This window comes from Camponotus floridanus, unplaced genomic scaffold (assembly GCF_003227725.1).
Source record: "Camponotus floridanus strain SB8 unplaced genomic scaffold, Cflo_v7.5 scaffold278, whole genome shotgun sequence".
NCBI lineage: Eukaryota > Metazoa > Arthropoda > Insecta > Hymenoptera > Formicidae > Camponotus > Camponotus floridanus.
Genome location: NW_020229412.1, coordinates 116,224 through 138,619, shown reverse-complemented (window position 1 = coordinate 138,619; position 22,396 = coordinate 116,224). Strand labels below are relative to the sequence as shown.

At 29.5% G+C, this 22,396-nt stretch overlaps 3 protein-coding genes across 8 annotated transcripts; 2 read left to right on the top strand and 1 right to left on the bottom strand.

Moving 5' to 3' along the window:
- The first annotated feature begins 494 nt into the window (after positions 1 to 494).
- LOC112638270 (homeobox protein 9-like) lies at positions 495 to 3,610 on the top strand. Its single transcript, XM_025409652.1, has 9 exons — positions 495 to 513; positions 883 to 1,195; positions 1,285 to 1,468; positions 1,565 to 1,744; positions 1,820 to 2,056; positions 2,130 to 2,217; positions 2,324 to 2,717; positions 2,789 to 2,919; positions 3,074 to 3,610. The coding sequence occupies exons 1-9, from the start codon at positions 495 to 497 to the stop codon at positions 3,355 to 3,357; spliced, it is 1,830 nt and encodes a 609-aa protein (XP_025265437.1). The 3' UTR covers positions 3,358 to 3,610.
- A 4,273-nt stretch (positions 3,611 to 7,883) lies between these two features.
- LOC105248798 lies at positions 7,884 to 11,784 on the bottom strand. 4 transcript variants are annotated; one of them, XM_011253787.3, is made up of 6 exons: positions 11,665 to 11,784; positions 10,701 to 11,032; positions 10,201 to 10,445; positions 9,895 to 10,089; positions 9,481 to 9,756; positions 7,884 to 9,415 (listed from the first exon to the last, which is right to left on the bottom strand). In XM_011253787.3, the coding sequence occupies exons 2-6, from the start codon at positions 10,849 to 10,851 to the stop codon at positions 8,681 to 8,683; spliced, it is 1,602 nt and encodes a 533-aa protein (XP_011252089.1). In that variant the 5' UTR covers positions 10,852 to 11,032; positions 11,665 to 11,784; the 3' UTR covers positions 7,884 to 8,680. The 4 variants fall into 4 exon arrangements, with proteins under 4 accessions (XP_011252089.1, XP_011252090.1, XP_011252091.1 ...); XM_011253788.3 differs by having other exon boundaries at positions 7,884 to 9,403; XM_011253789.3 differs by having other exon boundaries at positions 7,884 to 9,391.
- A 633-nt stretch (positions 11,785 to 12,417) lies between these two features.
- On the top strand, positions 12,418 to 22,243 carry LOC105248799 (eukaryotic peptide chain release factor subunit 1). Of its 3 annotated transcripts, XM_011253793.2 has the most exons (12): positions 12,418 to 12,694; positions 12,935 to 13,229; positions 13,548 to 13,723; positions 13,930 to 14,057; positions 14,152 to 14,302; positions 14,475 to 14,665; positions 14,789 to 14,918; positions 15,015 to 15,235; positions 15,337 to 15,484; positions 15,949 to 16,059; positions 18,742 to 18,758; positions 19,627 to 22,243. In XM_011253793.2, the coding sequence occupies exons 2-10, from the start codon at positions 13,144 to 13,146 to the stop codon at positions 16,026 to 16,028; spliced, it is 1,311 nt and encodes a 436-aa protein (XP_011252095.1). In that variant the 5' UTR covers positions 12,418 to 12,694; positions 12,935 to 13,143; the 3' UTR covers positions 16,029 to 16,059; positions 18,742 to 18,758; positions 19,627 to 22,243. The 3 variants fall into 3 exon arrangements, with proteins under 3 accessions (XP_011252095.1, XP_011252094.1, XP_011252093.1); XM_011253792.2 differs by lacking the exon at positions 18,742 to 18,758; XM_011253791.2 differs by lacking the exons at positions 15,949 to 16,059; positions 18,742 to 18,758 and having other exon boundaries at positions 12,419 to 12,694.
- The last annotated feature ends 153 nt before the right edge of the window (positions 22,244 to 22,396 follow it).

Genomic DNA, 22,396 nt, shown 5'->3' with positions numbered 1-22,396 from the left:
AAGTATGTTCCGGCTCGTGCTCCGCACGACAGAATCTGATTAAAATGATCTACTTATATAGAAAATTATAGAAAGAACAGTTGTGTATTTTAGTTAATCGATGCAATCTCTTCTTAGAGAAATGTAATTTCCTTCTTAAAGATATAAGTATATCTATTTTGAACAAAGGAAAATAATCATGATTTTTTAAAAAGAAATATCAAATAAAGGAAATAAAGGAAGAATTTTAAGATATATTATATATCTTTTTATCTAATTTTGTATTTTCATTCAGTCACTTATTTTTTCTTGCTCACTATGTATATTAACGTATTTTATTTTTAATCGTTTTACAAATGAGTCATGTATATTGCATTTGTCAGTTGTTTCCAATAATGCAAGCTGCTTCAATTATTTCACCTTATTTTGACTCGAATTGGAGTTTTGATAAAATATCCAAGCTTGTTGTACATTTAGCATTCTCTTTTTAATTTAAATCTGATATTATTATAAACATGGATAATTTTGAGCAACGTAAGTAATATAATTTTTTAATATATAATTGATCATGGAATTAGAAATAAATAATAGGTGCATATAGATTGTGGCTGTCAATTTCATTTATTAATATAATTCTATTTTTCTAATCTTACTTATCTTACAATTCTATTTATTTACGATTACTTATTTACACAATATTAAATTAAAAACAAAAATGTTAAATAAATTTAATAAATATACAATATATAAAAATGCTTTTTTAAAATTAATTAAAACAATAACAAAATTATTGAAGTAAAATTATACAAAGTATAGAATTTAATTAAAATTAAAATTAAATTAAAATTAAATTTTAATTTTTAACGTAATAAAAATTAATCAGGATATTTTTATAAATTGTAGAGAACACAAACGATATTGACACCATTGGAGCAATAGATATTTCATCATTGTATTCAGCTTTAAAGCATGATTATAAGGGAAGCGATATCGCGAATATAATAACGCAATTACTACACATATATCAACCGAAAGATGGTATTATCGCATACGAATGTGTGTTAAGAAAAGTTCAAGATTTACTAGAAGACTGTAATTTTAGAAAAAAACAATTATTGCTTTCAATAATACCTGTTCCAAATAATGTGCCATATCACACGATCAAAGAAGTTTTTTATACAACTACAGGTTTTATCAAACTTAATCTACAGGAAAAGTGAGCATTTTCTCTCTCTCTCTCTCTCTCTCTTTAACGCTATATTCTGATATTATTTTTCATACAGTTTTATATTTCATTATCAATAGCAATACGTTCCAAAATATATTTGACGTAAAAAATATGGACGGAATAATGGATAATGATATTTCATCAAAACAAAATTTTTTATATAACAATCCGTCAAATTTTAAGTCATCACTTTCCGAAGCATTCCCTTTCCGAGGTTTTCCCGAGAACGAAATTTCTACGATTCACAGTCGTGTAAAAAGCGTAAATTATTTGTACAAAACCATAGAATGCGATTTTTCTCGTTCAGAAGTTCTAGCTGATGTCAGTCCAAATTCTGCATCTTATATTAATCGGCAGGCTGATTCATTGAGACATCGATTAAGTAACAATCCAAAGAATTGGCTAGACAAAAATAATAAATATGAGACGTCGTTTTATCAACAATATTTGCTTAATAAGAAATATAATATACCCACTAACATTAGTACCACTAATAAATCAAATCTTTGGTATTCATCATCTCAGACGTTATATCAGGTTTGTAATAAAAAATGAATAAAAAAATAAATAAGATAAATGAACCAATATAAGGATTTCTAATAATTCTTATAGGATACATGTTCTATAAAGACATATAAAGATAGTGAGATAGAGGAATCGTGGAAAGATAAGATTCCACGACAATTTAATAATGTTGAATACAAATATAAAAAAAGTGAAGATAATAATGTATTCGATAAAAATAAAAAATTTGATGTTTCGCAAATGATAGTTAATATTGACCAAAATGAAACAATTAAAGATAATACAGATGTGTATTGGAACGAAGATCAAAATATTATTCTAGATGTATTAAAAATAAAATTTTGGAATCTTACATTAGTTTTTTTAAAAAATAACTAAATTCATTAAATTTTCACAGACGGACGATCTTTTGGCAACAGTACGCAATAAGCTTAAAACAAGCTTAAAGAATTTTTTAAAACGAGCGCAAGAAGGAACTTTTATTGGTGATATCTCATTATTTCATTTATTTGTATATTACATATATCCTAAATTAATTCTAGATAAGGTACAAAATTATAAAAAAGTAATTTTTCGTGTACGTATGTACAGAAATGTCGGCCTTTCCACGCATCATATCGCATCCACAGTCGAGCTTCTTTAATTTCGTATATTTTACGTCGAAAGGCCAGAAATCTGGAATGCCACTTAAAGTTTCAAAGCAAGATTTTACATCCAATGTTTTAAATAGTGACAACAATAGCTGCTTATTTTTAAGTCATCAGAACACGAATATTAATTTAAGAAAGAATCAAAAAGAATCGGATGAAAAAACGAAACAAAAAGCGTTTACATTCGTTAGAGGATTGCAAACCAAATATAATTCTCAGGAACTCAATAAAGCGACTAAACCGCAATCACAACAAAATAATCTAGATAATATTATGGAAAAAAAATTAATTGCACTTGAATACAAAGAAAATAATTCAAAGGAATCAATGCATGGGTAAATATGCAATTATCATTGTATTTAACGATTTAATTGTACGATAATGTTAATAATGATTTTTAATTCAGATATAAGGTAACAGAATCAAAATCAAACGATGTAAATCCAAAGAGCAATTTTCAAGTCCATTCAATGTCTCAACTAGCTGCGTACAAAAAACATTATTACGAAACATTATTGAATGTTCAGAGAGCTAAAGGTTCATTGAAATTATACTTTAATATCATATTACATATATTTTGTTAAGCAAACCTTCAAATATGACTCACTGATACCTCGCATGTAAAATATAATAATCATAATTGGTGAGGTATGTGATAACGTTAAATGTGCTTACTTCGATTTTCTCACAGTTGCAGTCACGAATTCTTTAGCATCTTCCTCGGATCATTTAAGTTACGATGACCCATATTATTCGAATTACATAGATCAGCAGCAAGATCTATTTCATCAACAGCGTCATTTCATGACGAGACCGCAATTTTTGATGTATCCGACCGAATTATCCGGATTAACAAACGTGCATAGTGATCAATACAGTTGGGCGAAATCAGTCTATAAGTATTTATTACTGAAGCAATTAAGACTTCAACAGCAGGCAAGATGTAAAAATATAAGTAATTATTTCAAAACATAAGCAATTATTTCAAAACATTTACTCACCATATATATCTTTACAGACTTCGCCCCTGTATGTCCGAAATCGAAAGTAAGTCATTTATATATGTTCAATAACTGATATATGTTTAAAACATGATTCCCCTTCCTTATAATTGATATTGAAATCGTAAAGGTGATATTTTATGTTTCTTCATTCTTCAAGTAGTTGGATTCATCGCTATATCGGACCCGTATATCCCTATTCCTTTACGTCAGACGAAAGTGCTTAAACAAAGCACTTCGTATGCCGTAAGAATTTGGAAGACGTAGTTGGAAAATTGAAGGAGATTGAACGTAACGTCAACAATTGAACGATTTTTCTCCTGCATTAAAGTGAGAAATTCTGTAAAGCAGCACTTATAAAGTTACATACATTATCATACACAAATGACACAAATGAATAATTTTATAATTCCTGTTCATTCTTGTAGGGCATTTCTAAATATTAAGATAAAGGATTATACAATAGTATCAGTAAGAATGTTAAAAAATTCACATAATCATAGATTGATAAAATATTAAGATAAATATAAGTACATATATAAGCTCGACATGGATTTATCGCTTTTGTAAATGTTCATATTTTACTTTATATTTGCTTTGCTTTTGTATTGAAAATAATTATTATGTGTTATGTATTAATTATAAAAAGATTATCGGGTATAGCAATTTATATGTACACATCTTTCGTTGGATATCTTGATTTTTTTATAAGATGTGAATTTCTTATAAGGTTCAATCGCGCAACAATTATGATAATTTTGTTTATATTTTAGATTGATGATTGCGTGACATAATTGTTTTTTTTCAATGATATACATAGAACATAATTTTATATTTTTAACTATTGCCAATTGAACCATATTTAACGCACTTATTAATGAATGTACATTATATTCTGCTTGAGTAATATTACACAAAGTTCACTCTAATGACTAGATGATTTGTGATATATCCTTAAATAACACAGTCACACGCACAATTCCGCACAATCAATAGTGTATATAATATTCTTCTTCTCTTAGGAGTTACTCCTAAATGTATAAAATAACTTTTAAAAGAATACGTGATAACGCTAACTTAGATGTTACGTGATTCATCGATCATTTATTGTCCAGATCATTCGCTATCAGTGCGACAAAATTATCAAGATGCTTCATCGCATCATTCTTGGTAATCTGACAAACCATATTCATTCTCAGATCTTTGCTCAAGACATTCAATTCACGATTCACCTAATAATTCTACAATTAATGTGTCGCTACAATTTGATGTTTTTTTTTAAATATTGGCAGCATCACATTATGCACTCACATGTAAACTAAATATATAAATATACAATGACGAATAGATACTATCATACCCGTGCAAATATATTTATATAATTATTCTAGAACACATTCGAAATATTCAAATAAGATGAACATTTTTATTCCAAACATATAACATGTTATGTTTGTTATTTGCTGAGAAATTAGGCCAATTAAATTATTCTGCTAGAAAAATTAAAGCGAAAATTATCAGAAATTTATTTTCTGAAATTAAAATCCTAATATAGAAATCATAAAGAAATACATTTTTTAAATAATTAAGATGTCTATTTTATACAATGATTTTCTGTCGATTCCTTTTAGCTCGCCTGATGTAAGATGTCAGGTCATGTACAGACTTAGATTGTCATACTATCACTATAGGTCATTGTCAATCGAGCCTAGTATATAAAAAGAATTTGCGCTTATTAATCATAATTGAAATTTATTGCCTGAATGATAATTTATTCAAATTCTGAGAAAACAGTGCATCATATATCACCAGCATGCTGCTATTTATTAATTTTCTTCGTTGAAGCAAATAATTATTGTAAATAGTAACAATTTGATTTCTATCATAGCAATAATGATGACTTTAATCCAAATAATTAGTTCTTTGTTGATATTATTTGATAACAAACGAAATATTTTCTTAATTTTTTTTAAGAATTTAAAAATTAATATTTAAAATATTTTATAAATAGAAATATGAAGTAAAATAAAATATCGTGATCAAAATATTGTAGATTGAATTTTTTTTAGTAATTAAATTATATTTATGAAATATTAATTAAAAATAGCATTGTATATCAAAAAGCATGAAAAAATTTTATAAAATATAGACTTATTCTTATTGAATATGTGTATATATTATAACATAGCTCTTACATGAAATATACATTTATATTAAAAATTAGGATTACTTCAAATTAAATAATTGTGCATATTTGCGTTATAATTTAATAATTATCGTTAATCCATTTGGATTCACCTAGAATTTATTAACTTTATATATGAATGATAAATCAAAATGTTGTAATGTTGTAATGCAAAAAATGACAAGAATAAGTAACAAAAGAGATTTCTTTGATGCATAAAAAAATTTTTCATTTTGCTGATCTTGTAGAGATATTACATTGCTATGTATGTCGAATTCAAATTCGAATATGATGAATTATGATCCGAAAATTATAAAACCTTGGATATAAAGTCATTGAAAGAAAGAATGGATTCAATCGATATATACTACGTTCAAAGAGCGTTATATTTCTCCTGGCAGTGTCTGTACATTTTTTTAACTCAAAGATAATTGCCTTATAATGTCAAGTGACATTTTAGTTTATTCGATTAGTTAATCTAAAGTGACATTATTAAGTTTGAGATATATTCACACTTTCAAACGTATCCCAGCATATCGACAATGGGCCACAGAAAAGTTACATATTACTCTTATTGTGCCCAACAAAACACGAGTTATAACACTCGATATTTGCCACAACGAAGCTGCTGTATTACATGCTATTTTTCTTTATAAACCTATATGAACACGCATTTCTCTTACACTATTAATTGATTTAAGGTCATCAAAATTCAATAAATATGTGATCTGTGTGCCTGTTTGCTACGTTTGTGTTTACATTCGTAGTGTTGTATCAAAAGACAAAATAGTTGCTTTAGTAGTAGCTCTAATAAAGATTAATTAATATGTTTGTGTTTATTCAATCGTATGATAGATCATGATAGACCGAATAAAAGAAAAACGAGGTATCAGAGAGAAATTCGTTTTGAGAATGTTACACATTAAAAGGGATTCAATAGCACGAGCAATTAAAGAATAAGCTTAATAGTTCTTCTAAGATGAATTGTACTTCTAATACGATATGTATGTACTAAAAAATACCTTGCTCTTTAAATTGTTGAATTATTAAGAAGATATAGTTGTACAAAAAAATGACTAGAGTTTGATTCTAGAGTTTCTTATTAAAGCGGAAACATAATACATAATACTGCTCGTCTAGTAATTTTAAAGCTATATAAAATGCCTAAAGATAGTGCATATGTTTCTGTATAGGAATAGGGACGGACTATCTTTTTTTAAAATTTGACTAAATGCAAAATCTATGTTTTCTGCATTATTTGAAAAAAAATATGATTATGTATTTTAGATATAATAATCAATTTATTAAAATTTAATAAAGAATGTAAACAATCAGAATGTAGTCGATATTGTTTCTCAAAATTAATATTATTTAATTTGAAAATATTATAAGCATTTGCTATAGGTAAAAATTAAGCATAATCATTTTTTAAGTCCGTCCTTGTGCAAGAATGATACAATATAATGAACACACTTCAGAGTTTACGGGCCAATTAGAATAATAAATGAATAACAAAATTCAGAGTTTATTACCATAGAATAAAAAAAAAAAAAAATAATTCATAGGGAGAAATAGCAGATGCTAAACAGATCTTCCAGTGCAAACAATATCAAGTTCTAAAATGTTATCATTGTATTATTTGAAAATTTTTAAAACAGACTTATTTGTAAAATCTTTTTTAATATATTATAAGAATTTAAAATTCTATAAGGCCATTATGTGAAGTATATATATAAAAGTATTGTCATTAGAACAAAGTAAAATATTATCATGTGATTTTAAATGCTGTGCTGCTACTTATTAATAAACTCCAATCGTATCTTTATATCTTTAATATGAGAAATAAAATTTTTAATTGCAGAATATAGAAAATTCTGCACGATTTCATGCAAGATTATTTTCTTTGTTAGTAGATTTATTAAATGTATCATTTTTAAATTTCATACTTTTATCAACTAATTCTTTTACATTTTTTCTCGCATTTTCTGTATATCTTACTTTTATATTTTCTGTTATCTTGCTTATAACATTTTATGTATTTTTTAATATTTAAATATATAAGCATTTTATTTTCTTAAATAATATTAAGCAATGAGTTGAAATAAATATATAAATGTGTTTCTAATTATTTAAACATTTGTGATTATACATGAAAATTTAAAAATAAAAAAATTACAATTTGTATTTTTGTATGTAAGATTGACAGAAAGATCGGTCTAGTTGCATTTTACTCTGTATGTATATACATATTTTTTTTTAAATTCAATGTATATATTTTCAATTTTCAAAGGAATATATGATTTCTGTTTAAAAGTATTAAACTTTTAAAGTATGCATGGAAAACTGAAACATATTGGCATTAAAATACAATAAAAATGATTGATTTTAAATATATATATATCTGTGTTACATACTATATAGATGCTTATACTTAAAATCCCATTAAAACTTACTTAAATTTATTATTTGGTACATGATTGGAATGAAGTGGCATTATTTGCTTATCAAAGTTGGGCAGTCTGGTTTTGTGTCATGCAAAATGTCGAAATCCGAACTAAAAAAAAATTTATCGTCTTGGCAGCAAAATGTACAAGGCAGCAATGACTTTATACAGGATCTTAAATCTTTGGACACGATAATTTCGTCCTGTAAAATTCGATAACAACAAACTTGATAAACCCTACAGTAAGTATGGGCTATGGTCTTTTTCACCTGTTGCATGTATGAAGTGTAACAATTATATATATATGTATGTATATCTTATGTTTACATTTTTAAATCACATCCGGTTCTATGCACAGTTGAAAACACAGATGGAACATATAAAACCAAGGTACTGTGTTCTTCAGTCTCACTGTGCATTATTTAATATAGAGAATACAAAATATGTGTTAAAGTCAGGCAAATTTATATGCAAATAAGAGATAAGTATAAGATTTAAATTATGTAACAAGTAACACTTTAAGGTTGCAGTCTAATAAAATTTTCAACGTAAAGTATATCATGTACTTGTTTTATAAAAAATTTCGTCACAAATTGTTCACAGAAACTGCTTGATTGAACAAGTTTATTTTTTACCTAAAGTGTGTGTGCTTCGTATTTCACAAGACGATCAGGCAAAGCTATAAGGATCGATAGTTTTGCTAGAGCAAGGTTGAACATCATCTGGTGGTGGGCGCCACTGTCCGGACCACATGGCGTTACGAATAATCACATTCGCGTCAGTAACTTCTTCTCTGCCGCTGTTAGATGTACATTCCGCCTCCCAGTTTCGAAGACCATTCCGAGTCACTTGATTGATAGATCTAGTTTCGTTCATGTCACAACAATTCTGTGTATCATTATTCACTGGCATTTGCTTAGTTTTATTTCTAATTTGCGTAGTGCCACTATTTCTACGTTCAGCGTCGGACCACGAGCGAGGTTGATCCACTGTAGATTGTAGAGGTAATTTTCGCGGCACTCGTCTAGTTTTAGCCTCCTCCGCGGTAACGCGACTAGCGTCGATCTTACTACTACCTGGTGCGTTTCCGTCACCGGTTGAACTACTATCACCTTCTTTCCTTCGTCTTCTCCGTCTCCTTTCAATCTCGGAGTCCTCTCGTTGAGTATCCTCTCGATGAATATTCTCGTTATTCGTATGTGTTTCTAAAATATGTTGCTTGGCCGAAGCCCAATGGTCCTTTTTGTTGGCGCCTTGTTTAAGTCTTTCATGATTACCGCGATGACCGCCGTTACTCGTGTTCGTGTCACTGTCCGTATTGCGTTTCTTCGATTGTTGATTTTTCACGGTCCACGAGGCGGGTCTCTTAGGACTACGTTCCTTCAAAGTGACCTGCATTTTAGGCTACGTTTATACTGTGATTAATAAATGATATTTGTGCCAAAAAATAGACAGACTTATACATTTACCCCGGAGGAGGAAGAATTATCAACAGGTTTGTAGAGTTGTGTTGGTGTATGACTACGAGAATCTTGACTTTTACAACTTGATCCGTTCCGACAATGTATCCACGAAAGTAAAAATGCTAAGAGAGCACATGAAAGTCCTACTACTGCTGCAGCAGTTAGTTGGGAACGTGTGCGTCTCGGTACCCAGCCTCCGCTATGGTATTCCCATACTGTACATGCTAATAATGCACTACTTGCAGCATATGACAAGCCTATGCCAGTGAATACTATAGCATTCTATAAAAAAAATAATAAATCCTATTACATATGTGTAATAATATCAACATTGCAATTGTTAATATTTAAATATAATTATAAATATAATTGATATTATATTTCTGAATTATGCATTTATTGCAACTAAATACTATTTACCAACTTAGCCCAATTTAAAGGAAGGATGTAAATGACGTGCGAAATATCAAGGAAGAGAAGAGCTGCAGTGACCAAGAAACAGAAAACAGCTACAAAGATCATGAATCGTAAACGATCTGCTAAAGGCAGCATAAAAAGGCTGACCTTGGCAGTACCAGAACTGCATAATGTTGCCAAACAAGCTGCAGAGGATATCTATAAAGGATCATTAATACTATGTTTAAAACAAAAGTTTTGTACTAATTTAATTATAATACTTTTCCAGTTTATCATTTTAAATATAGGAATAAATAATTTTATACTTACAAGTAATAAGAGTCTAACAACACCTGTAGCTGTTTTAAGATGTCCTTGTATGTCACAATAAATAACCACATGGCTTGCACGGGACCAAGCCAGAGCATTGGATGAAGAGCCAGGCCTGTGATCACTATTACCATAGTGACCATGATAATTAGCATGTGAATCCCAAGAATGGACTGTTGAATGGACTCCTGGCGAATCCAGCTCCGATGATTGGGAGCTGATTCGCCCCCCTGTCCTACTGCCTGCTATTGATACAATATTGAAACTATTGTACAAAGTCATATGTGTAATTACATAATTATGATTTTAAGTATGAAAGATAATGCAGGCAGTTAGTCAGAGTTTTAACAACTACGTGTCATTTTAATGTTTTAGAAAGTGACCATAGAGTAATTATTAAATCAGCATTATAATTTAAAGAAACTTGGCAATATTACATGCATAAATTTTCAAAAATAATATATGAGCATTAATTAAAATTGAAATTATTTAATACATACCAATCTCGAAGTCCTGAATGTCCTCGGGTCTAGAATATATGGCAGGTGGTGGTTCTAAGTCGCGTATTTCTTCTAGGAGAAGCACTTCTATTTCCTCGGCTGCGTATAAATCGGAGACCGAGCGAATAGGATAATGCCGAGTCTCGCTCATTACTCAAGTGCGCTCGCTCATTTACTCCTTCCTGCCTGTCGTACTTTTCTACTTGACCTGTCAGCGACCAGCATGCATCTAATCGATTCGATGACAGGTCCATCTGCCTACCAGCCATTGCCTGTTCATATTGCATGCCATTTCTACCTTTGCAGGTAACAATATTCCTCCGCCTTCAGGCCTGCGGAAAGAAAAAAAACAAGTTTATATAGTAATATTAAATAAGCAGATCAAAGTTTATATAATGAATATATTGAGAAAAAGAGAAGATTTTATATCTTTAAATATATTTTAGGATGCAGATCTCTTTTTATTTAACTAATTAGACTACTTATTTTCTACATTAAAATATAATTTTATACAAGTTAATATACAAATGATATTTAAATTTCTTATTGTTAAAAAATGTATATCTTTTTATTGTTAAGCTCGACAAATTGATGAGCATCAAATCTTGTAAACAAACATATAATTAGTATTAACAAACATATAATATTTATTTAACACAAACAAGACTGTCTCACGTCACGTCGATGCATTTGGCATACGCGAAATTGAAGTGTAAATGAGCAATGATGGTTGGTTTGATCTCCCATGAATAAAATTTCAATTTAACGCGGACGACTCGATTATTGATTAACATAAAAAATATTTTGAGTTTTTAATGACAAATCGCGTTTTTTCTTCCTTGAATCGTTCTGTCGCTCCAGAGCCACATGTGGTTGTCAGATTCTCATTCTGGCGATATCTTAAATGAATGCCACCGCGTCGAGAAAATCGCGCGCTGTCCCAGAGAGATTTGCGAATACTTACCTCGAATTTACGCTCGTCGATCGCAACGTGTAGATCACATTTTTCCGAGATTTTTCATGATGAGCTCATTGACCGTCCAATGGATAGCCGCCATTGCCTTTTTGCTGTTTTTGTCCATGATCTGCGTCCATCACAACGACCTAGAAACAACAGATGGGGCAACTTGTCTCTCTTTATTCATTGGCCGAACGGTAAAAAGTGATCATGAATCATTTGGCACGGAAGAATCATCAGGAAGATCGTTCTCGCTCCTAATTATTCTTCTATCAATAATTTCGACATAATAATTATAATTTCATTTTTTTATTTATAATAAATATAATTTAGGATATGAATTCACAGGTATATATATATATATATATATATATATATATATATATATATATGTGTGTGTATGTATACATTTTTATATTATTATTTTATTATTATTATTATATTATATAATTTTTTCATAAATTTAAATTTGCATTCCGCAGACTTCTATATATTATATATAACAAGTATAATAAGTCTTACATATATGTATGTACAAATTTATATATATATATATATATATATATATATGTGTAATATATTAAAATATATTAAAATATATATAATATACAATATATAGAAGTCTCTATGCGGACAGAAATTTGAATGCGCGGAAAACGCGGGACGCATTTGGTGCACGTTCGCAATCGTCGGTGGCGCGATACAACCAATGACGCGAGCGCGAGGGCAGCACGGGAGGCGCGCGCCAATCAATGCGAACGCGACCTGCGGTCGAGTTACGTTCTCGTGCGCGACTGGGCGGCCTCGAGGTCTTTTTGTGCTTCCCATTTTGTCTCGTGGTGCGGCACGTCCACCGTGGTCCGCTGACGTTTCCTGCTGTGCCATCGCATGGCCGACGTGTGCATTCCGAGGCTCGCGTGGTACTGTGGGCTGTGTCACGAGCTGTGTCGCCGTTGAAGCGAGCCATCCCGCCATCCGCACCATCATCCGCATCGGCGCACCTAATCGCACACATCGTGTAACGATCTCCCGAAAAGTGAGTGAACAAAAGGAAGGAACAGCCGCGTGCAAAGGTGACCGTTCTACGGCGCGTGCTTAAACGTTTAATGCCCGCGCGCGCGCGACATTAGGCGGAGGGAATGAACGGACGGCCGCCCCTGCGTTGAACGGCTATGTCGACCACGTTTCACCGTGGTTGATATAATCCGGTGCGAACTGGATCGGTGCGGTATCTCATAGCTATCTATAATATTCCGATATCGTGTGATTTTCGTAGAGAGAGACCCGTTGTACACGGTGCCCCCGGCTTCGTCGACGCGCGGGCCACATTGCCTGCTCGTCACCGTCGTCGTTATCATCGTCGTCGTCATCCTCGTCAACATCGTCCATCAAAGGGCGAGCTAGAGTGCGCGTGACAACGATTAATCCCCAGCATCGGGCACCTTGTAACGCCGCGACCACGCGTCCTCACGCACTCCAGCAGCGATGTCGAACGAGGAGACCTCCGCCGACCGCAATGTCGAGATCTGGAAGATCAAAAAGCTCATAAAGAGCCTCGAGATGGCCAGGGGGTAAGTAGGTCGGCGCCAACGTTATTGTGCCTCGTACTGTCAGCTGTTACCGTCACGCGGGTCATCCTGACATATGGCTTCGCGGAGCATATGTTCATTGGCCGTGTTTCGTGTTTAAACGGCCGCGATTTTATTACAGCTACGAGATGTGCTGGCCTTTATTAATATAGTTGTGAAAGAAAAATTTTTATTTATCGTAGAAAAAGTATGTATGTCTCGTGCGATTCGGGTAATGGCTTAAGAAGATATCTCCACAGCGATTGTTTAATGATGTTCAATGGTACTTAGGTATTTTACAAGGTATACATATCTTTGCAGGAATGGTACAAGTATGATTTCATTAATCATACCTCCAAAGGACCAAATATCGAGAGTAAGCAAGATGCTGGCGGATGAATTTGGCACAGCGTCGAATATTAAGTCACGTGTAAATAGATTATCTGTTTTGGGTGCAATCACATCGGTACAGCATAGGCTAAAGTTATATACTAAAGGTATTTATAAAGATAATTATATATTTATCATTTATATTAAAATATATTTACTTAATATAACAGAGTATACAAGAATGTAGTATTACTGATCATAGTTGTGATATATTGAATTTTTTCTACATGTAAAAAATATATTTAAGTCATTTATTATGCGTGTGATATTACAATTTATGATTATTAATCATAGATATAAATATATTTTTTAGTGCCTCCAAATGGCCTGGTAATTTATTGCGGAACTATTGTAACGGAAGAAGGAAAAGAAAAGAAAGTTAACATCGATTTTGAACCTTTCAAGCCTATTAATACTTCTTTATATCTTTGTGATAATAAGGTACATTTTGTAACATTCTCATATTTGCATATATGTGTGTGTGTTCTGTTTGTGTATGATTTTGTATAAATTGTATTTATATATAATTTTGCAGTTTCATACAGAAGCACTCACGGCGTTACTTGCTGACGATAACAAATTTGGTTTTATTGTCATGGATGGTAATGGAGCATTGTTTGGCACATTACAAGGCAACACACGTGAAGTATTACACAAATTCACTGTAGACCTTCCCAAGAAACATGGTATGTGTGTATAATATGTTATACAATAATGCTAAAATATTATTGTGATAATACTGTAAAAGGAAATATTAAAATTATTTAATTTCTATCTTTGATTTCAAGAATCAATAAGATATATTGGATAAAGATATATTGGATATGTATCGAGAATTGTAAAAGTTATGAATTTTAGGCAGAGGTGGTCAGTCTGCTCTGCGTTTTGCTCGATTACGTATGGAAAAGCGGCATAATTATGTTCGAAAAGTAGCTGAAGTCGCTACTCAATTATACATCACTAACGATAAACCTAATATCGCTGGATTGATTCTCGCGGGTAGTGCCGATTTTAAAACGGAACTTAGTCAATCTGATATGTTTGATCCGGTAAGCAGCTTTTTTATTAATGTATTATCTTTAATTAATTTCTTAATGTATTTTTGTTTATGTATGTGAACTAAGATAAAAGGGATTATTTTTTTTAAATAATAATGTATGATTTTTTTTCAGAGATTACAAGCTAAGGTTATAAAACTGGTTGATGTATCGTATGGTGGTGAAAATGGTTTTAACCAAGCTATTGAATTAGCAGCCGAATCTTTGCAAAATGTGAAATTTATCCAAGAGAAAAAGTTGATTGGTAAAGATATTTATGTATTAATTATATAAATATATATATATATATATATATATATATATATTTAATAAATTGTTATTATTAATTTTTTTTAATTAGGTCGTTACTTTGATGAGATTTCTCAAGAAACTGGCAAATACTGTTTTGGTGTAGAAGACACATTAAGAGCCTTAGAATTAGGTAGTGTCGAAACTCTAATCTGTTGGGAGAATTTAGATATTCAACGATATGTTTTAAAAAATCATACAAATGCAGAGGAGAAAGTACTGCACCTGACACCAGAACAAGAAAAAGACAAGACTCACTTCACTGATAAGGAGGTAAACATTTAAATACTGCTGCAAGATAGGAATATATTTTTTATTTTTTCAATTCTTTTAAAAATAAAGTATCTTATGTCTTTTTACTCCTATTTTCACAGAGCGGAGTAGAACTGGAACTTGTAGAATGTCAACCATTACTTGAATGGCTTGCAAACAATTATAAGAGTTTTGGTGCTACCTTGGAAATTATCACCGACAAATCGCAAGAAGGATCTCAATTTGTGAGAGGTTTTGGTGGCATTGGAGGTGAGTCTTTTTTTATACATATGCTTATTATTATCATTCATAATTTTATGAGTCACCTACATATATATATACTTTCCTGTACTATAAAATATGTATATATACACTAAGCAAAATAAAATGCATAATAGATGAAAAAGGATCAAAGAAAATGTATAGTAAGAAAAACTAAAATTAAAAAAAAGTATTAAAAACATTTTAATACTTAAATATTCTCATCAAACATTCTAAACAATATCATGTAAGTGCTAGGCTTTCTCTAGTGCAACTTGCACATTTGACTTGCTGTGAAAATTTATACATATTGACAAGTTATGGCGTAGTTGCGTTTTTTGGGTACACAATATCTTCAAAAGCCAATAGAGATTAACATTTACAACGCTAGACATGAGCAAAGATTATTTTTGCATGGAAGGTAAATTTCATCAAACTGATATTAACTGTGGAGTATATATGTTGGTGCATAGGAATCCTCCGCTACAAAGTTGATTTCCAGTCACTACAGGCTGATGAGCCTCTTGATGATGTTGACCTCGATGATTACTAATTTCATCCGTGAATTACTCAGAATCAACCAGGTAGCTCTTTCTCTGTCTTGCGTGCGTTCACCTACATCTCGTGTATCATAGAACATATTATTTGCAAAGCTGGACAAATTTATCATTTGTTCATATATTATCAATTTATTTTGATTTTACTCCTGCATTATGAGTATTTGATGACACAAATGTAAAATGGAATATCTCTCTCTATAGATCTCCAATAAATATAATAATAAATATAATTAGCTAAATTTCCTGTTAAGAAATTATTTTTATTTATATAACCTAGTTTTATATCCGAAAAAAATGTTTAATTATTCTTATTCTCTTTTTTATAACAAATATCGCTTTCCATTAATAACATACTATTGCACAAGAAAATTTAACCTGTTTTAGCTAATTATATAAGAGTTTTAAATATTATAAAAGTTTTCAAATATTATATAAGATCTATAAAATTGCATACATTTTGAGTATGGAAAAATAATATTTACGATTATTATATATACACATGTGAGGAGTATTCTGCGTTTTGTGTTTAATTTAAAGATAAATTTGTCCAAGAAAAATTCAGTTTCTTCCATTGGGTTTCTCACTAAATAGTTTGTTTCTTTTTTGTGCATATCTGTAGTATATATACATATATATATATATATATATATATATATATATATATATATATATATGCATATACGTCTCTCAAAATAATTTTGGATGTGGTAATAGATGTTTTTAGTTCGTGTTTATCTCAAGGGTATGTTTATTGTTTCCATAAAAAAAGAAGCCTGAGAACACCTTTTTTGGTCTTTTTTTTTTCTTCCTTGGTAAATGCAAATAAAGAAAATTTTGTGTGTACGTGTATATGTGGGTATATACATATATATACATATTATATACATACATATATATCTATAAATAACTCTATGTTATATACAGGGTGAGTTGAAATCTTTCAGTTTCTCTATTCCATTTTTTATGCTGTATCGTTAGATCTGTACACTGAGTCTTATAATGGAGAAGTAGATACGATAACAGTGGTTGATTCAATGGAAAAATAATATTTGCCTGATATTAAATGTGTACAGTTTTTCATATTTAACACACCTCATCTTTGAGCAGTAAGAAATATACAGTAACATATTCACCAAAAACTCATTATGAACGAAAGGTCGTATATAGGAATGTTATAAATAAATTAATTAATAATGCTTTTAAATGTCAATGTGAGCTTCTCAGCTATCAATGGCACAAGTTTCATTATCATTACTAAACATTAACTACTCATTGTATATTGTCCCATTAAAAATCGATTTTTATCTCATTGCTCAAGATAACTTTTTGGAATATATATATATATATATATATATATATATATCACACACACATACATATACATCTTATATACATGTACACTATTTGATCATTATTTTATTCACTCACTAAGTATATGAGTTACATAAGAGTTGCTGAATGGAAACATATGCAGTGTGCGTATATATCTGATTTCCAACTACCAAACATCATATATTTTTTTATAGTACATAGAACATATTAAAAATTTTTTAGTTTGCATGATATTCTTTATATTTAATATTTACCATCAGTCTCTTTCTCTTCACACAAGTAAGATTCTATATTATACATTTTTTTGACATAATTCTGACATTATATTTTTTTAATTTTATTCTGTCACTTTTCTATACATACAATATTTAATCATTTTGCCAGGATTTATTTTTATAATTTTAAAATTATGAATGAACTTGTATAGACTGGACGTTACATTGTGACATTAGAACTATTTAATTTTATAGACATTATAATACGCGCATGTATATCTCTTCAGTATAGTTGCATACTTCAGTTTTTATTTCCATGCTTTTTCAAGTATGCATTTAATAATTCGAAATCAACTTTAATGTTTAATATATTACTTTAATATATCATTTAATGTATCTTATAAATATGAAAGTAACGTATATGTGTGTTAATCATAAAAATATTATTACATTAATTATCTGAATTTTCTATTCTTTTAGAAGTGATATAGTGAATACTTGTTTAAAAAAGTATTATTATTTTTATAAATATTGAAATATTTAGTATAAAATTTATATTGTAACGTAAATAATTGAAATAGGATAGTCGACATTAAAAAACGGATTAAAATCATTATAATCTTGTAATAAATGTTACATGTTATATTAAAATTTTATATCACAACTGGATATATTTTTGTACCAATGTACACTTAATCATGTTTATATGTATATATATACCATGTGAAATAGAAAATCATAATTTTATATATATCAATTCAATATTACATTCCCAATGATTAAACCTGCATGTTAAATAATAAAAATTATAAAGGCGTGAGTTTATTATCATAGATAATGTATCCTACAATTAAATAAAAAATGTATTGAGAGAGAAGGAGAGAAAGAGAAGGAAAGAGAGAGAGAGAAAGAAAGAGAAAGAGAGAAAGGAAATTAAATGTAAATAAAAAGAAGAGTTTCCATATATGTGGAAAAGTTATCGAGAAATGTTATCTCTGATAATGAACATAAGTATTATGTATTTACATTTAATACCTACAAGTATATTTATATCTTTTATTTATAGCAATTGCTTAAAATAGTTCAATAAGTGTTTTAGAAATAATTTAAAAAATATTTAATATCCTTCAAATACTAATCGGCATTTTATTTTTATTAGCTTGCATATTGGGAAAGGTACAATATATTATACTTGCTTTTAAATAATTGATAAAAATTAAAAATTGATATTACCGATATACAGTCTTAATATAGCTTACAATGTATAATATCTTTTTTTATTGATATTTTTCGTTAATTCTTTAAGATTTTACGTTTTTATAATTTTATAAACATTTTATATACATATAAAGTTTCTTTTACATAAAATGTACACATATAGCTTTATATATTTTATTAATATTTATTCAAATACTAATTTACAACAAATTTATTAATACGTGATTACAAACTTTCATATTATTTACTTCTCTTATTATAATCATTACAATCATTAAAACGTATAATATTCTATATCTATACAGATATATAATATTAATTTATATCGCGCTTTTTCATAATAATATTAAAAAAATTTAATTTTATAATAAAATGTTCAACTAATCATTCATTTTTTTCTACGAGAATAATGCTTTTTCTTTGAATTATAAATAGTTTTTTCTGCTTTCTGTAAGTTTTATAAAGTTTTATAAATGTTTTACAAAGTTTGATGTTTTATTATATTACAATGCAAAATAAAAAGTATATTTAGGAAAACATTATTAATAAAATGCCAATTTGATTTCATTTTATATAATTTATATAATTTAGCAAATTAGTGTTGTAGATATTATGCTGTAAATTGTGTATTTTTAATTATTTATTTATATATATTTGCTTATTTATTTTATTTCAGTATTTCAGTTGTTTTTTTGCTATCAATTTAATAATGAGTTTACGTGTATAAAAATATAAAAGTAAACATTTTGTTTTAGCAAAGGAATTTTTTATGCGAGAAATAATCGTCGTTATCCAGTACGTATTTTTTAAAATATATATTTTTCAGGTATCTTGCGGTACAAGGTGGACTTTCAAAGCATGCAACTGGATGACATCGAAATCGATAGCTTTGATTTGGACGATTACTAGGTCCATGACTCAACCGATATTTAGTTATTTTAAACAAATAAAATCATTAAAAGGCTTCAATGAGCAATAATTGGATTTTTATTTATTTTGAAATGACAATAGTGTTAACTAACAATAAACAATATTTGGAACATTTCCGCACTTATTTGTGCTTCTTCAGCCAAAACATAAAAATTTAGATTCTTAATATATCATGGTAAGATAAGAAAAGAGCAAGATCACGAGAGGCTATTTATATAAGATAAAAATTGATCTGTCGCAAATCTGCAATCGATAATGTATTTTTTTCTATTTCTTTTTTATTCATGTCATTTACTTCAAAAACCGTGTTGATCAATAAGTCAAGTTTAAAATCAAGTATGTACATGTAAAATATGAAATCACATCATATGTGATTTAGAGAAAAGTTATTTGAATCATGTGGTCAACTCGTACGAAAAATCATAATTATGATGTCAAAATATAAAATCTATTAGCCGAATTGCGACAAAATTAGACAAAGCAAATAAGAAATAAACAGTAAAAAATTAATAATAAATAAAAAATTCACAAAATACATGTTAAAATTAGAATATAGCCTCTTGTAAGATAGTTTTGTGCGAGCAGTTGGCAAAGTCAGTTAGTTATTTTAGCTTTGGGAAAAATTGAAGGGACACGAGTGTATATTCTCTTTTACATATTGTGTCCTAAGAGAGAACGATGAATAGGCATGTTTCAAAATTTCTCATACGATGCAGTATGTACGATATCATAAAATTATTGTTTAGAATTTACTGAATTTATCAAACAGATCGTAAAATCGATACATGAAAGAGAGAAGCACCAGCTGATATGGCGTGGCTGATATAATTTTACGAAAGAAAAGATTCGAAGACTGTGACACTTAATTAAGCCAGCTTAATACCTGCCTACTCTCATAACATTCACCACCTTGTATTACGATTTATGGTCCTTAATTATTCATACAGGGATTCGTTTAAACAACTATACTACACGCTCTATAGTGCCGAATACAAATGTTGTATAATATACGATAATCCGGTTGTAATTTTATATTAAATTGATGTTTATCATCTTATCATAGATTTTACGAGGAATGAGTATTTCAACTACAAGAACGGCTGTATAGCATTATTTTGTTCAGATATAATTTTGGAAAGAGAGCTGTAATAAACTGATTATTATGAACATACATTGCGTATATTCTACACTGATTTGAAAAATTCATATAACGATAACGAAGAGTTCTGTAAATAGATGTCAATTTTTAAAAACGGCACAGTTGCCTTAGACATAAGTTGAGGTCGCGTACACGATCCACGGAGTAAATGAAGTATTTCCGTCTTATGCAGTGATACACACTTGTAAACATAAGGACAGATAATTCCTCGCAATTCTACATTGCTCCATTGCAGGCTCTTGGCTCTTAGATTTTTGTACATTCACACAATTGTACATAAGAAATGCTTCGCAAAAATATATTGAAATAACTTTTTCATTGTTATAGTGGTGCACCTCAATAAAAAGAAAGATATTCCCTGCAATATTTAAATGGCAGTTATATTGGAAATATTACGAAATTTACTTTAACGATGTTAATTTAATTCGCTTATTCGTATGATGCCTTTGTAATTAATAACGCTATGTATGTATAAATGTGGAAAGAATGTAACGTGCAATTTTGGTGAAGTATTCTTTGTGAAAGAATATTGTATAAAGAACAAAGGTTCTTAAAGAGTCTCGAATATTCTGAGTCTCCCGACGGAAAATGTACCGTTTAATGATGTATTTACATTATATTTGCGATATCACTCTAATGTACACCTTGCACAGAGACAAAAGAGGCGCAGAAAAGAGCTTCATCAAAGTGGAACGTTCGAGAGAGATATAATTTTGCGATATGTGCACAACGAATTTCAGAGTAACGCGATGATTCGAATTTGTATCTGTGTATTGTCTCTCAAGACACCCAGATGTTAATTACCGGCTTAACGTTTCTTCAAATTTTTATATGTAAACATCTCACTAGGAGTCTAGATAGTTATTTATTTCTATACATTGGTGCGACTTCGTTTCTGCTTCAGCAGAATATTTGATTTAAGTATGCAAGATAGCAAATTAAGAACTCGATAAATATTAATTATTGAAAGTGAGAGAAAAAAAAAGAATGAAGAAAGAATGAGAGCAAGAAACAGAGAATAGGAAAAGCTTTGTAATCTTTGTCTAAATGTAAAAGTACACGGAAATGTCGTCCACGCGAGTTGCTTTAATAATTGAATCGATGACGTACTTAGATTATGGCTTGCCTTTCTACTCTCTGCAAGCACAATTGTATAATCTACTAACAACATATTCGTCATTGATTATTTTGTTCCCGCATATTTTGTCAGTGAAATATGTCTTTTAATCGAAACTAGTTTTCTTAATACTTTATTAGATTTTTCATCTGACAGCGAGAACATAATTGTAAAAGTTTTTTAATCAATCCAATTCTCTCTACATCATGGATATAATTTTATTATAATGTTTCACGTTTTCGTATATATACATATATATATATATATATATATATATATATATATATATATACCAAGTTAAATTTGCGCTATCTTAAAATCTGTTTTGGTGGATTATAAGCATATAGGATTATAGTTAAGGACCGGAAAAGAAATTTTCGATGGTATTGC